We start from the raw sequence: 13,710 nt of genomic DNA on the forward strand, positions 1-13,710 counted from the left end.
ATGCAAGTGACATGTCGCAGCCGGGCGGTCCGATTGGCGTCGGTCGCACTTCAAATTGACGCAGAGATGGCTCCACGCATCGGCGAGATCCCGCTGTCCGAGAAGGAGGCGCCGACCGTCGCGCTCGCTGAGCGCAGCCACCTCGGCGACCTCGTGTCGCTGCGCGCGACCGACGTCGACGTGCGTCCGTTCCAGGAGCGTCTCCAGCGCATGGAAGAGACCATGGACATTTGGAACCCGGAGCAACAAGTCAACAACGTGCCGATGCGGCGGTCGGGCCACGACGGCTGGGGCATTGGCAAGATCATGCTCATCTTCGCGGACGACTACCTCAAGCACCTCTACCATTTCCCGTGGCTCGACCAGTGGCGCGACCTCCTCTTCCCGTTCTTCGAGGCGCTCAACGTCCCGCCCGAGCGCGTACGTCGCCCGTACTCTTCTGTTCAATGGATTCACAGGTTGTAGGTCATTCGGTGCTTGTTTGCGCGCATGCCGGCGGGCTCGGTCATTCCCGTGCACCACGACACGGGCGCATGGGTCGCCCACTGCCACCGCGTGCATTTGCCCATCATTACGAACGACCAAATCGACTTCAAGGTACTAAAGCTTTCGAGTCTTATAGAACCAACTAACTCGCTTCATGGCTTGTCTAGGTGGGTCTGGACGAAGATGCGATGACGCGCGTCGAGTTTGCCCAAGGCAACGTGTACGAACTCAACAACGCGAGCAAGCACATGGTCGAAAACAAGTCGAGTGAAGCGCGCGTGCACTTGATCTTTGACTACGTCGACGCCGACTTTTCTCTTGCGTCGCTGCCGCTGCGCAAGCTTGCGCCCGGCACCGTCCTCCACCAGACGCGGCGGACGGTCGACATGTCGTCCGAGTTTGGCGCGCGCCCGACGCCGTCGTTTTGCATCATTGGCGCGCAAAAGGCGGGCACGACGTCGCTCTACGACTACATCACGCAGCACGACCTCGTCGTGCCGGCCAACCGCAAGGTACATTAGCTTTGGCTTGCGATAGAGTGAAATGTTGTTGTTTTTGGTTTAGGAAACGCACTACTTGGACTGGCGCTTTGATCCGAAGCTGCCACCGATCGAGACGCCGGAAGGCCAAGCCGCGCACTTGGCCATGTACCAGCGCTTCTTCCGCATGGACGTCCTCGGGCCGTGTCCGTCGGTGCTCTCGGGCGAAGCGACGCCCAGCTACCTTCTCGGCGGCTCGGTTGTCATTCGCCGCTTCCAAGCGCTCATGCAAGGCGCCAAGATCCTTGCGACGCTGCGCAACCCGGTCGACCGCGCGTTTTCCCACTACAACATGACGGCCGACCCCGTCGGGAACCCCGAGCAGCTCAAGAACCGGTGCGGAAAGTGTGGTGGCCTTGGCAACTGATCACCGTCTTAGGGGCCACCATGCGCTCGGCGGCAAGAGCTTTGAGCAAGTCGTCGACGCCGAAATCGCCGAGCTCCAGGCGCTCGGCGTGCACCCAAATATGTCGTTTGATGAATTCGACCGCGTCTACCTCCAGACGCGCCTGGCGTTCCAGCACGGCGGTCACTCGTTCATTGGCCGAGGTATCAACACAAGTGTCGAGCGGTCAAATGAAGCGCTGAGGTTAGGGCTCTACGCGCTGCAGCTCCAGGGTTGGTTTGAAGCGTTCCCGAAGGACCAGCTCCACATTGTCAACATGGACGACATGAAGACGTCGTCGGGCTTGCACGTACTACGCTATGTCGCGTGTCGCATAGTATTGACGAATTCGTAGGCGGTGATGAAGGACGTGTTTGCGTTCTTGGAGCTCCCACCCTATGTGATCGAAGACAGCAGCGCCAAGAACACACGCGCATACGGCGCGCTGCACCCCGACACCCGCGCGCGTCTCGAGGCGTTCTACGCGCCCTTCAACCAAGCGCTCGCGACCATGCTCGGCCGCCGCTCGTTCGCCTGGTAGTCGACTAGTAGTGTCTCTAAAGAGGCTGCCCCCAATCCACGTGCTACCTTGTGACAACCCCGTGGTTTGGCGGAGAATACAATGTCGACAGTCCAACTTTACTCGGGTGATGAGCCGACTCGAGCCGGGTCTCCAGTAGACTGTAGAAGACTCGGCCCCTCGACGGGACGCTTGCCTGTCCTTTGTGTGCTGCTTGTGTGCTTGCGGGACGTCGTACGAGATAACGCGGTGGCTTTGGCCCACCCCAACACGGTGGACGTGGAGCCAAGCAAATAACGAGACGTCTATTACGCCGTGACGTGTACGAGGTACTCGACGGGGAAGAAGACGGTGAGCGGTCGCTGGCCGTCGCGCTGCAGAATGAACCGAAACCGGTTCAGATCGTAGATACCAGGCGCGCCAAAGACCGCGGTCAGCGGCACGTCGACAAGCGACCCGGGCGGCAGCGCCGTGAACGTGCGCCGCGTGACACCCGCCCAAAACACACGAGCGGTCGTCGTGGTCGCTGCCGACGACGCGCGGACGCTCGGGTGCTCTTCTTCCGGCACGAGCGTCTCGAGCGTAAACGTGATGGGCGGCGACGCTGCCGACGCGTCATTGCGCAAGTGCAGCGTCATGGGCACGGCGCCAAGACGCACGGTCGGCGCAAAGTCGAGCGTCATCGTCAGCGGACACGCGTTGGACGAGGCAGTGTACGGTGTGCGCACTTGCACGTTCAGGACGCTCGAGTGCCCCACGCAGCGCTTGCGCTGGAGGCCATTGACGACGGGCCCGGTGCCCGCCCACTGCACGACCACATGCAGATCCATCTACCGTCATATCCATGAGCCTTCCAAGATTCGTCCACGAATGAGTACCTCGGGGTGGAGCAAGGCATCGGGTGTCGTCAGCGGCACGTGCTCGAAGGCCGGCACCGCGTCCTGGCCGTCGTCGCCGTGGGTCTGCTTGTTGTCGCGTCGCACGCTCTGGATCGACCGGAGCAGCTGCGCCTTGTTGCCGCCCTGCTCGAGCGCCTTCTTGCGTTTGAAGTCGAGCACCCGCTCGGCCGCGTGCTGTAGCGTCAAGAATGTCAACACCGGGTACGCAGGCAGTGCCACGCTTGGCGAGAGCGGTATGCTGTGCAGCACCGACTCGGACCCGTGCCGGGGCACCAGCCGAAAGTACAGCGTCGACGTCTCTTGCCACTGCAGTGACGTGCCGGAGCGCAAGGTCGACGCCGGTTCCTGCAGCGGTTCAAACGGGACGAGGCACCACTGGTGACTGTACGCGATCGCATTGGCCACGTTCATGGTCGGCGTTGCCTCCTTCGTGCCGTCCTTGCGCGCGTTGGCCACCTATAAGGTCTCACACACATGTCCTCGAGGCATCCGCGTCTCGTACCGTTAGCGCGAGCACGTACTCGCCAGACCGGTTGTAGCTCGGGTGAATCGCGTGCGAGAGCTGAAGGCAAGAGAGCGTCTCGGCCTCGAGCACCAACGGCACCACGCGCCCGCCGTTGTAGCGGAATAAGAACCGGACGGTTTGCGTGCCCACGTGCTGGCTCTGGCACACGAGCCGCATCGACACCGACGCCCCCGGCGCCAACGCAAAGTCATCGAGCGTCGTGACGTGGCCGAGCGCGCCGACGGCATGGCACGACGTCTCGAGGGTATACGCCCACTCGCTGCAGACGATCGTGAGCTCGGTCAAGGGAGCCACGCCGTGGTTGGACAGCGTCAGCGAGAGGAGAAGGACCTCGCCCTCCATGCAAACCAGCGGGTCGGGTACCGCTTTGCCGTCCTCTTGCGTGAGCGAGACCCCGAGCCACGGCAGTTGCGGTTTGATGTCGCAGCGCGTCGCGTCGTTGGGGGCCCGCACACGGTTGGCACGGTGCTGGAGCGAGTCTTGGAGCAAAATGCCCGGGAGCTTGAACGAGTGCTCGCCATGAACCGCCGTGTTGAGCGCCCAGCGCACGCCGAGGATCTCGACGCGGCCAATGGCTTGCGGCAGCAGTCGCAGGCGGACCTTGGTATCGGCGAACGGTGCCATGGTCACGTCTTGGTACTCGACTTGGACGGCGTTGTGGGTGGCCGATGGAAATTGGTCGTCGCCGACGTGGCCAAAGAGGTGCAACTGCGACAGCACCACGTCGCACGCCAAGTGGTTCTTCATCTCAAACTCGACGTAGATCCATTCGTGGACAATGTACGCCTTCAAGCCCGCTTTCAACGGCTTCTTGTTGCGCGATGGCAGCTGCAGGGCCGTCGACGACGCGGTCGCGAGTTCGCGCCAATGTGTCTTGTGCGTCGCAAGCGCTTGGATCTTCTCCTCGCGCACGAGTAGCAACTGCGTGTGCTTCCACGCGGCGTCGTCCATGTCGACCGGACTCGCCGGTCCAACGGCATTCAACGGCGCAAAGACGACGACCGACGCGTCCGTGATCGCAGGGATCGCGAGGTTCTTGACCAGGAGGACCTTCTGCGCGCCGTCGGCCGTCTCGAGCAAGTGAAAGTCGGGCAGCGCGTCGGCGTCCTGGAGACACTCGGAGACCATATCGTAAAACTCAGCGAGAAGCTGCTGCTGCTGCGCTTTCGTGTGCCGTCCCGACCCGATGCGCGTCAGCAAGAGCGCGATCGCTTGCTGCGGGTGCGAGAGCGAGTAGAGCTGCTTGGCCAACGTGCCCGTGATGTGGTCGTCGACGGCAAACCAGCGCGAGTTGGCATACATGGAGCGCGCGCACGCATAGCAGCGCGCGGCGTGGGGCGTGTACCCCATCGTCGCGTACACGTGGCCGGCCATGACCATGCGAAACCCATATTTCCGGAATTTGGCGGTCCGCGACCGCAAATCGCAAAACGCTGCGCGCTCGAGCAAGACGGCCGCGCAGATGCCAAAGCTCGGCTGGCTCGGGTCGGTCGCCGACGACCCGCGGATGAGGGCTGCGGACGCGGCGTCCATGAGGTCGGACGTTGGCGCCAGCTGGAAGAGGGCCGTGTACATGTCGCTGGCGAGGATCGCGGTGCGGGTCGCGTGGCGCACGGTCGACACTTGCGGCGACGTGAGTCCGAGGCGCGCATAGATCGCGATGCAGCTCTCGATCGCGTTGTGGATCTGGGGCAAGGACCCGCGGAGCAGAAAGAGGCAGAGCGCAATGCACTCGTTCGCGTGCGCGCAATGCAAAAGCGCCTTGTCGGTCTTGTAGTCGTCGCGCGCGAGCCGGTACATGGAGAGCGCGAGATCGTAGTCGTGGATGCAAAACGCCATGTCGGCGAGGAAGAGCATGTTGGACTCGATGCTGTCGTAGCGGTAGACGTACATCGACGAGCGCGCACTCGTGTCCTTGGGCTTGCGCCACCACGACCGGATCGCGTTCTTGACGCCCTTCTTGACGGCCGCCACGTTCTCGTTGAGCGCAAACATCTTGGCTTCGATCTGCGGCAGCATGCATTTCGTAGCAAAGTCCCAGAGCAAGTTGCGGATCGACTGGTGGTCGCTGTCATGCAGGTAGCACCCAAACGGCGCGTCCATCTCCAGCTATGGAATAAGAATCAGATCTACGATACGGCGACAAGGCGACGCTACCGGCGGCAAGTTGCGAACATACGGGTGGCCGACCCAGGACGACGCCGACTCGAGGCTGGGCGTAGGAAGCGAATTGATGTGCATGACGCCCCCCGAGTTGGCCGGGAGCCCGAGGTTGCGGTAGATGGCATCGGCGTCAATCGAGGTCTGCTGCGTCTCGCACACGTCGTGCAGCACAATGTAGTACTTGGGGATGTTCATGTCGTAGAGGCCTTCTTGGAAGACAGAAGGCATCGACTGTGGCGACGCGAGCTGCTGGAACGCATGGCGCGGGTCGCCCTCGGTCGACGAGACGACGAGGACGTTGGCGTGCGGGTGGTAGATCATGCTCGTCTCTTCGCACTGGAAGCTCTCGAGCAGCTCGTGCTTGAAGGCCTTGTACCACGAGAGCGGCTCCATCGCGTCGCCCCCAATCGCGCGCAGAAAGCCGGGGACGTCGGCGTCGCTACCCACCGGCGGCAGCTTCCACGGCAATTTGTCCGGACTGCTCGTTTGTACGCGTACGGCCGAGTCCGCAATCACCTGGTTGAGCTTGGTGGAAGCGTCGGCCGGCGGCGTCGGGCCAAAGTTGGCGGCGTGCAGGAAGCGCATGCGCACCTCGGGCAGCATGACGGGGCCGTTGACCGACCGGACGGGCGTGTTGGCGTTGGCGAAGACGCCGTAGGCGTTGAGGAGCTGCTCGACCGAGAGGCCGCCGTTCTTGGCGACGATGCGCTCGGCCTCGGCCGTCGTGTTGAGCAGCACGACCGGCGCAAAGGCCTCGTGCGCCCAGGAGCCGAGATCCATGCTCGTTGACGGCGACGACTTCCTTCTGTTCTGAGCCCGTCAATAACCTCTCAAACTCGATATCGGCCATTGCAGGCCCGAGAAGGGCCGCGGCGATGCCACGTAGTGTTGATGCTTGCGACTTGGCAAACGTCCGGTCGATCGATCGATCAGGAGCAGCAACAACAAGGTAGCTTTAGGTGTGGAATCGCTGCCAGCTCATGTAAACTTTAGTGGTGGACGGTCTATACTGCGTCTGTTGAAGATCCACTCTGATGATCCGACAAGATGTACATACACGCGCTCGCTTCTTTGATTCCATAGCATTTACACACAGAGACTAGCCTCTCCACCCCTTCTTCCTTCTTTGCTCACTGGGCCGCAGCGGCGGCGCGTCTTGCTCTTCTCCAGTCCCGTGGGGTCCTAAGTGAGGCCCATGACGACAAGCCGTCATGTTCTTTTAGGCATCGTATATCGGTGGCAACAGACGAGAAACGCCAGTGCGTGCGGTGCAGGCGGTCAGGACAAAGAAGACAAGATTGTACAAGGTATGATTGTATCAATGTTTCAATGGTGTAGGGCTAGGACTTGACCATGCGCTTGAGGTACTTGGCTTCGATCGCGCGCACTTCGACTTCGTCGTCTTCCGAGTCGTCGTCGCGGCTGAGATGGTACCGAATGCGCGGAATGTCCATGGTTTCCAGCAGCACGGACGCTGGTGGCATGGCCGGTGGCCCCAGTGTGCCCGAGTCAAACTGTGTGCGCAAGAGCGGGTACGTCACGGACGATGGCTCCGATAAATAGTCGTCGACCTCTTCGGGCTCCACGAGGTACTGGATACCGCTGTTTGGCTCGTCGTCGGACAGAGGCGCGTCCTCGATCTTGGCGCCGACAAGAGCAGCTTCGTGGGTCAGTGCACTCTGGCGTACTTCGACGACGTCTGGCTTGTCATGCAGTACTTCGTTCAGAACGACCGGCAGGTCTTCATCCGCTTGGACGGTAAGGGCCGCGTCTTCGGCCGTGGGTACGCCGCCAAGAGGAGCTGCGTGCGCGTCATCCTCACCACCGACCGTCAAAGGATTGGTGGGTTGCTTGGCAGCTTCAGTGGTCTCATCGGGCGACGATGGCACAGCTTCCAACGGCAGAGACTCGATCCCAGTCAGAGGAGAGGCATTCTGAGGACTGGTCAAGATGAAGCTCGTGTTGGTGCCCACGGACTGGGTCTCTTTGGGTGTCGCAGCAGATTTGTACAAGCGTTGTACGGTCTGTAGCTGGTCCTGGAGCATTTGAATCTGCCGTTGCATCGCTTGCATCTGTTCGCGGTGCTCCCGAAGCAGATCGGAGGACGCAAGCTCGACGGGTGGCGTGGGTTGCGGCGGTGACAGCGGTCGAACGACGGGTTTGGCCGTAGGGTTCGTTGGTGGGAGGCGCGGCATGGGCGTCGGAAGCTCATCACAGGACATGCTATCGTCCGCATGCGGCGCTGGCTCGGGCTCGTGCGCGACCTGCGACGCCGTGGTTCTGGGGACGTCGGCCGTAGGTATCGGTTGGTGCGACTGTTGCAGGTAGAGCTCGACGGCGTCCACGGTGGCTGACCGGCCCACCGTCACGCGTCGCGTGGTCGTGAAGAGACCGACAGTTGCGGGACTTGTCGCGTCGGTGCCCAGCGTCATTTCAAAAAACTCGGGCAGCCACTGCTTGGTCTCTGTGGGGTATTTGACCACCAAGCACGTCTGCGGCGCGACCCAGAGCTGTTCTCGCCCGGCTACTGCCATTGTGTGGTACAGTAGACTCTGGTAGTACAAGGACGTGGCCGACGACGCCTGGAGCCAGAGCCCCACAAGCGGCCGCGACGTCGCTAGGGGATCCGTCGGCAGAAGCGGTACCATCTTGCGCGTCTTATCGAGCGTGACAAGCCCGCTCTCGTGCGTCGACTGGAGCTTCATGAGCGCCTTGGCGAGCGGCGTGAGGAGCAGCGGAAGGTTCCGGATCGGCAACAGATGGATTTCGGCCGTCGGCGCCACCAGCTCCATCGTCAAGTTGAGCTGCGTTGGCATAAAGAGCGAGACCACCAGGCGCATCTACAGCAAGCGAATGCATAAGCACATGCAAGCATGAAAAAGCGAATCGTCATACTGAGAGGGCAACGTCGAGGGGTCCGCCATGCTGAAGCGTGTACGTTGTGCCATGGACCATGGCTTCGTGGGAGGAGAGCTACAGCAGCGGTATGAGAATGCACTCGCCTCGGAAATGCAACACACCGAGCCGAGTTCGCGCGGTTCCTTGAGCACGACATAGACCGGGAAGGACGAGGGTGGCCGCGAGAGGTTGCGAGGGTCCGTGTTGACGCTGAACGCAGTTCCGTGAATGGCCCAGTTCGAAGTCGACGTAGCTTGGCTGTAGAGCACGTGACCAAGGAGCTGGGGCCCCGACGAGCGCCGAAGCACGGCTTCGTGGATCTGTCCGAGAACGGCAGCGGTGAGCGTGATCTTGGGCACAATGGCTTCCTCGGGGTGGATTACTTGGGCTGCCCCCAGCGGCCGGCGGTCCCTATGGTTATGAGTCAGCACCTTCATGCAGCAGCAAAGGTTATACCACAAGACGGAGCGTGTCGACGGAAACTCGATGGTGCCCAAGTACGCGCCACTGTTGAATGATGCTGGCTTGGGCGAGAGCGAAGTTGACGAGCGATGACCCTTTGGGCTCTTGGGCGCATGGCGAGAGAGCACAGCTCGGCCATGCGGAGCCCTACATAGCGTGCGTGAGCGTGCAAGGATAAAGCGAGGTCGGTACATGCGGAAGGACGTGCTCATTGGGGGCACGCGCGGGGCTGCTTCTGCGCAGCTCGTATCTTCATCCTCCGTGTCGGGGAAGAAGGCCGACTTCTGGCGCCGCCGAGGCCTACGTCGACGAATGAGACCATCTCCATCATGGCGCCGGCTAGGTCCGCGTACATCATGCGTGTCCTTGGTCGCGGATCGCCCGTCGGTTCGAATGTGTTATCCGGACAATTCTCTGCCGGTTGACGGCAACACGAGAATTGTATCGCATTTCAAATCGTCCGGATAATCGAGCTGGAGCGCGCGCGTCTTGCAAATTTGAAATGGACTGCAACTCAGATCGTAGTCCTCTCAGACATGATTCGCACCTTGGTGAAGCGACTGCCTTCTCGTATTCGCCCACAAACTGGTTTCCTACATTTTGTAGTGGAGCAAACGCGTGATTTCTCGAAAACTCAAACTCTTAAAACGCAATGTTGAGCGCAAATGGATCCAAACCCCAGCCAACGTCATCAAAGTTGGGGCTGGCAAAGTGGTCCAGTCGCTGATTTTTGACTCTGGTACGAGCTCGAAGTACGTCGTGCGATAGAACCACCACGGCGGGGGAGTGATGTTGGTTCTGACACACAGCGGTCGAATGCTGCGCATCGTCGCATGTGGCCTAGACACAGACTCGTGACCTGATCGCGCGACGGGGCGCCAAAGATACTTCCTCGCCGTCGACAACGTCAGAGCTGGTCGCACGTGACGGTGCAGCTATAAAACGCTATCAATGGTTTTGCTCCGGGTTCGAGCGGGCATGCGTCTTCAATGCCAAGCGAACGTGCAAGTCGTCGGCTTTTTGCCCAGTGCCGATCCTATAACACGAGGGACCAATCTCGGGTATATCCAGTGGCGGCTGCATCTTGCCACGGGTAATTTTGAAACTCGAAATTTGTCATTTTCAACACGAAGGTATAGCTCAAACCATTTCTCGTAGCTTTATCAGTTTGCGCCAGCAAAGGCGACAGTCGAGCCCATGCGTCCTCACCATACATAAAGTGTACCGAGCGCAGAGACCTCGAAGATGGTCCCTTGCATCATCATCATAAAAAACGCGACACAACCGTGGTCCTCGGCTTCGCTTTATATTAATATTGCACTTGTCGGTTTTCGGCATACAGATTACAAGTGATTTAATAAAAAGAAACTGCGCTGTAGGGGAGCGCTGTCAAACTTGAACCGGTGCGCTATTTTGGCCAATCGAAAGGCGTGGTCGGCGCTTTTCCAAGCGACGCTCGCGTCGGATTGGCTCGTTTTCGGATGCCAGAACAAGGCAAAAATTATGGTCTGGGATTTCACTCGAAGAAACACCTTGCAGCCACCATGTCGAGCAGCCGCAGCGCGACGATGATGGAGCCCTGCCTCAACAAGAACGTCAACTGGATGGACTCGCCAGGCTTCGCGGCCTTCTATGGCATCCTCCTCCTCTTCATCTACACCATCGTGACCATGGTGCTGCCCGCGACGTGGTCCTGGACCGGCGTCAGCATTGTGCATGGCTTCATCTCGTTCATGATCATGCACTGGATCAAGGGCTCGCCGGAAGAGGGCTCGATGGGCTCGGGCGAGTACCGCGAGATGACATTTTACGAGCAGATTGACGACGGCCGCCCGTGGACGTGGGTCAAGAAGTTTCTTATCTTGGTGCCCACGGCGCTCCTCTTGCTCGCGAGCGTCTCGTCCAACTACGACACGACGCAGCTTTTCATCAACTGCCCGATCTGGATCGTCCTCATCCTCGCCAAGCTGCCCGAGCTCCACGGCGTCCGCCTCTTTGGCATCAACGGCACGGTCGGCATCGACGACGACGCCAAGAACCACTTCGCGCATTGCAAGAGCTCGTAAGCTCACTTCTTATCTACGTACCCTCTGTACTGCTATTGCTACGTGTGGATGAGGTCAACCTCAAGAAGCGCGATGCAAGCACCGAAATAAAATATGTTCATTTTCAGTCATAAAGACGATGCCTCTACGAGTGGAGCCGAACGAACACGCAGGCAAAACAGGCGATTGCATTAGCAGCAGCCATTCTTCTTCGGTGGCGTCACGGGCGTGATCGGGAACGCATCCCGCTCCGGTTGCTGCGGGTTCTTCGGCAGCTTCTGCGCGATCGCCACAAAGAGGTCTTTGACATTCACAGCCGTCTTGGCCGACGTCTCCATGTGCAAAATCTCATTCTCTTCCGCGTACTGACGCGCCTCCTACCGTCATCATGCCACGCATGGGTGCCTGATTTCAGCAGGGATACAATTCACGCACCTCCAAGTCGACCTTGCGGCGCGCCTCGAGATCCGCCTTGTTGCCGGCAAGCGCAATGATTACATTGGGGTCGCCCCGCCGCTGGAGCTCCTTCACCCACGACTTGGCGCCTGTAAACGAGTCCTATTTCAGAGTGGTAGCCAATGAGCCACAACCGTGCCACCACGCAGCTGCGTACCTTGTTCGTGACGTCGTAGACGACGATAGCCGCCGCCGCGCCGCGATAGTACATGGGCGCGAGGCTGCGGTAGCGCTCTACGATAGGCCATATGAGAGCACGCCACCATATTGCAGTCTACCTTGGCCAGCGGTATCCCAAATCTCAAACTTGACCGTCATGCCATCGTCGAGCGAGACGGTCTGCGTGAGGAAGGCGGCGCCGATCGTGGGCTCCTGGAACTCAAAGAACTCGTCGCGGACGAAGCGCACGACGAGGCAGGACTTGCCCACGGCCGTGTCGCCGAGGAGCACGAGCTTGAAGTGGCACGTCTTGTTGGAGGCCATGGTCGCCGACTCTTCCGCGCTGCCGACGTGTTGAGATATGCGGTCTCCCGTTGGCGGATTTTTTTCGTCGAAATATTATTTCACCGTTACCAACCCCTGTATACGAAAACGCTGTAGAAACAAACGCTCGCACCGAAAAATCCACGCATCAAGTCTCAGAGGTTTCTCCGCGCGCCCCCGGGCTTGGTCGGGCAAGGACGCGCGCCGTCGCATGCATTCCTACAGGCTATGTGGCATAACCAGGTATACGATAATAGAGGCTCATCGACAGCATACAGTGTACATGCTAGTGGAATAATCCTATCGATTGTGACAGGATATGCAAAATAGAAGGATTGCAGGGAAATTCGGCACCCAGCAGCCAATCCAAAGCGGGTTCCACGGTATCCGGAACAACTCGTCGAGAAAGATCTCGCCGAGCCGAGGGGGCGCTGGCTCTGGCGGCGGAGCGACCGACGTCATGCGAGAAGAACCAGATTCTTGAAGCTGCCTACGACGCGTCTCCATGACCCATGCGTCTACGGCCCATGGCGCTGTGTTTGCGCCTTCATGGCTCTTGGGCGTCGATGGCTCCATGAGATCTTATTGCCCGATCCAGCATGCGCCTCCGTCCTGGCGACTCGAGTGAGTGACATGGCTCGTCTCTAACGTGAGGCAAGGGTGACGCAGAGGGTGACGTGCGCAATGTAGCGACGCGTCGAGAGATCCAGCCATGATTAGAGGACATGACAAGAACGAAGGGCGGTGCGAGAGACCTTACGCATTGCGATCTTCCACTGGCAACAAGCGAGTTCGAGGGGCTGGCGCCACTGCAAACAGCACAGTCTGGTCCGTCGTCTCGGGCGCAAGCCAAGCAACGATGATGCTTTTCAATACTTTCTCGATTAGGGAGCGTGGCAGTACGGCCCATCGCTTATGGGATCGGCTTGATCTAGTTGCAAAGACGAGGCGTGAGGACGGAAACCTACATCTAAGGCGTTGTACCTTGAAGTGGAGCGTGATGAGCGAAAACACCATGCACTTCAGGTCCTGCACGAGGTAGTAGAAGACACGGAGGCCTTCCGGATCGTCGCTGTCTTGCACATCGAGGAGCGACCCGATCTTTGCGCACTAAAAAGAATAGGGGATGACATGAGCGCACTTCCCAGATGCGCCAGGACCGTACGCTGAACGAGATGTGCTTGTCATCGAGAATAAGCTCAAGCTCTTGCTTGCCGACGCGGTCGCTAATGGGCCACTTGCGGTCGTCTTCGCTACACACAACGACATCGCCGGTGAGCTTCGCCTTGGGCCGGTGCCATTATCGTACTTGGCAATTTCGCTGCTCTCGATGATGCGCTTGAACTCGTCGAGGACCGACTGCGATACGACCACTGGTTCGTGCACATGAGACTTTGCATGAGAAAGCGCAATGAGCCCACGCACCTTCCTTCTCGATGATCGAGTCGTTCTTGTAGTTCGAGTTGTTGGCGTAGCGCAGGCGGCCGTTCGACTGGAGCTCAAACTCCATGTACTCGTGGCCAAACTTGCCCTTGTGGCCGACGCTACATATGGGGTTCGTTAGCGGCCACGGACATACGTGGCGCATGGAGCGTACTAGTAGCGGAGGTAGAAGTCGTCGCGGCGCGCCATGGTCCTCGCAGAATGCTTCGATGGAATTTACGACCAACAGAAACCCCAGGCTGGGAACCTCCATAAACAAATACTTCGATTCCACGATATACACACTATATACTGACTATTTCAAGCGGTGACACTATTTCGATAAAAGAGCGGTAAGCCCAGCCAACGCGGTCATCGACGCCATTATTGACCCATGTCGACGCCGAGGCGCGTCAAGGCTCACTT

The 13,710-nt window shown here is 59.6% G+C and overlaps 6 protein-coding genes across 6 annotated transcripts; 2 read left to right on the forward strand and 4 right to left on the reverse strand.

Annotated features, from left to right (window-relative positions):
* The first annotated feature begins 54 nt into the window (after window positions 1-54).
* On the forward strand, window positions 55-2,061 carry SDRG_09512 (hypothetical protein). Its single transcript, XM_008615454.1, has 7 exons — window positions 55-420; window positions 466-597; window positions 654-998; window positions 1,051-1,361; window positions 1,405-1,574; window positions 1,620-1,720; window positions 1,766-2,061. Exons 1-7 carry the CDS (start codon window positions 67-69, stop codon window positions 1,949-1,951), a joined length of 1,599 nt encoding a protein of 532 aa, XP_008613676.1. The 5' UTR covers window positions 55-66; the 3' UTR covers window positions 1,952-2,061.
* A 69-nt stretch (window positions 2,062-2,130) lies between these two features.
* SDRG_09513 (hypothetical protein) lies at window positions 2,131-6,345 on the reverse strand. Its single transcript, XM_008615455.1, has 4 exons — window positions 5,513-6,345; window positions 3,332-5,464; window positions 2,809-3,285; window positions 2,131-2,760 (listed from the first exon to the last, which is right to left on the reverse strand). The coding sequence occupies exons 1-4, from the start codon at window positions 6,296-6,298 to the stop codon at window positions 2,239-2,241; spliced, it is 3,918 nt and encodes a 1,305-aa protein (XP_008613677.1). The 5' UTR covers window positions 6,299-6,345; the 3' UTR covers window positions 2,131-2,238.
* Window positions 6,346-6,810: 465 nt separating this feature from the next.
* On the reverse strand, window positions 6,811-9,270 carry SDRG_09514 (hypothetical protein). The gene is made up of 6 exons (XM_008615456.1): window positions 9,232-9,270; window positions 9,071-9,178; window positions 8,873-9,025; window positions 8,539-8,827; window positions 8,414-8,491; window positions 6,811-8,358 (listed from the first exon to the last, which is right to left on the reverse strand). The coding sequence occupies exons 1-6, from the start codon at window positions 9,234-9,236 to the stop codon at window positions 6,859-6,861; spliced, it is 2,133 nt and encodes a 710-aa protein (XP_008613678.1). The 5' UTR covers window positions 9,237-9,270; the 3' UTR covers window positions 6,811-6,858.
* Window positions 9,271-10,351: 1,081 nt separating this feature from the next.
* On the forward strand, window positions 10,352-11,115 carry SDRG_09515 (hypothetical protein). The gene has a single exon (XM_008615457.1). It carries the CDS (start codon window positions 10,360-10,362, stop codon window positions 10,942-10,944), a length of 585 nt encoding a protein of 194 aa, XP_008613679.1. The 5' UTR covers window positions 10,352-10,359; the 3' UTR covers window positions 10,945-11,115.
* On the reverse strand, window positions 11,018-11,925 carry SDRG_09516 (Ras-like protein Rab-5A). Its single transcript, XM_008615458.1, has 4 exons — window positions 11,658-11,925; window positions 11,537-11,613; window positions 11,359-11,481; window positions 11,018-11,300 (listed from the first exon to the last, which is right to left on the reverse strand). The coding sequence occupies exons 1-4, from the start codon at window positions 11,860-11,862 to the stop codon at window positions 11,115-11,117; spliced, it is 591 nt and encodes a 196-aa protein (XP_008613680.1). The 5' UTR covers window positions 11,863-11,925; the 3' UTR covers window positions 11,018-11,114.
* A 677-nt stretch (window positions 11,926-12,602) lies between these two features.
* On the reverse strand, window positions 12,603-13,543 carry SDRG_09517 (protein mago nashi like 2). The gene is made up of 6 exons (XM_008615459.1): window positions 13,460-13,543; window positions 13,288-13,406; window positions 13,172-13,235; window positions 13,028-13,115; window positions 12,847-12,972; window positions 12,603-12,793 (listed from the first exon to the last, which is right to left on the reverse strand). Exons 1-6 carry the CDS (start codon window positions 13,492-13,494, stop codon window positions 12,776-12,778), a joined length of 450 nt encoding a protein of 149 aa, XP_008613681.1. The 5' UTR covers window positions 13,495-13,543; the 3' UTR covers window positions 12,603-12,775.
* Between the last annotated feature and the right edge of the window lie 167 nt (window positions 13,544-13,710).

The sequence above is a fragment of the Saprolegnia diclina genome (genome assembly GCF_000281045.1).
Source record: "Saprolegnia diclina VS20 unplaced genomic scaffold supercont1.30, whole genome shotgun sequence".
Lineage (NCBI taxonomy): Eukaryota > Oomycota > Saprolegniomycetes > Saprolegniales > Saprolegniaceae > Saprolegnia > Saprolegnia diclina.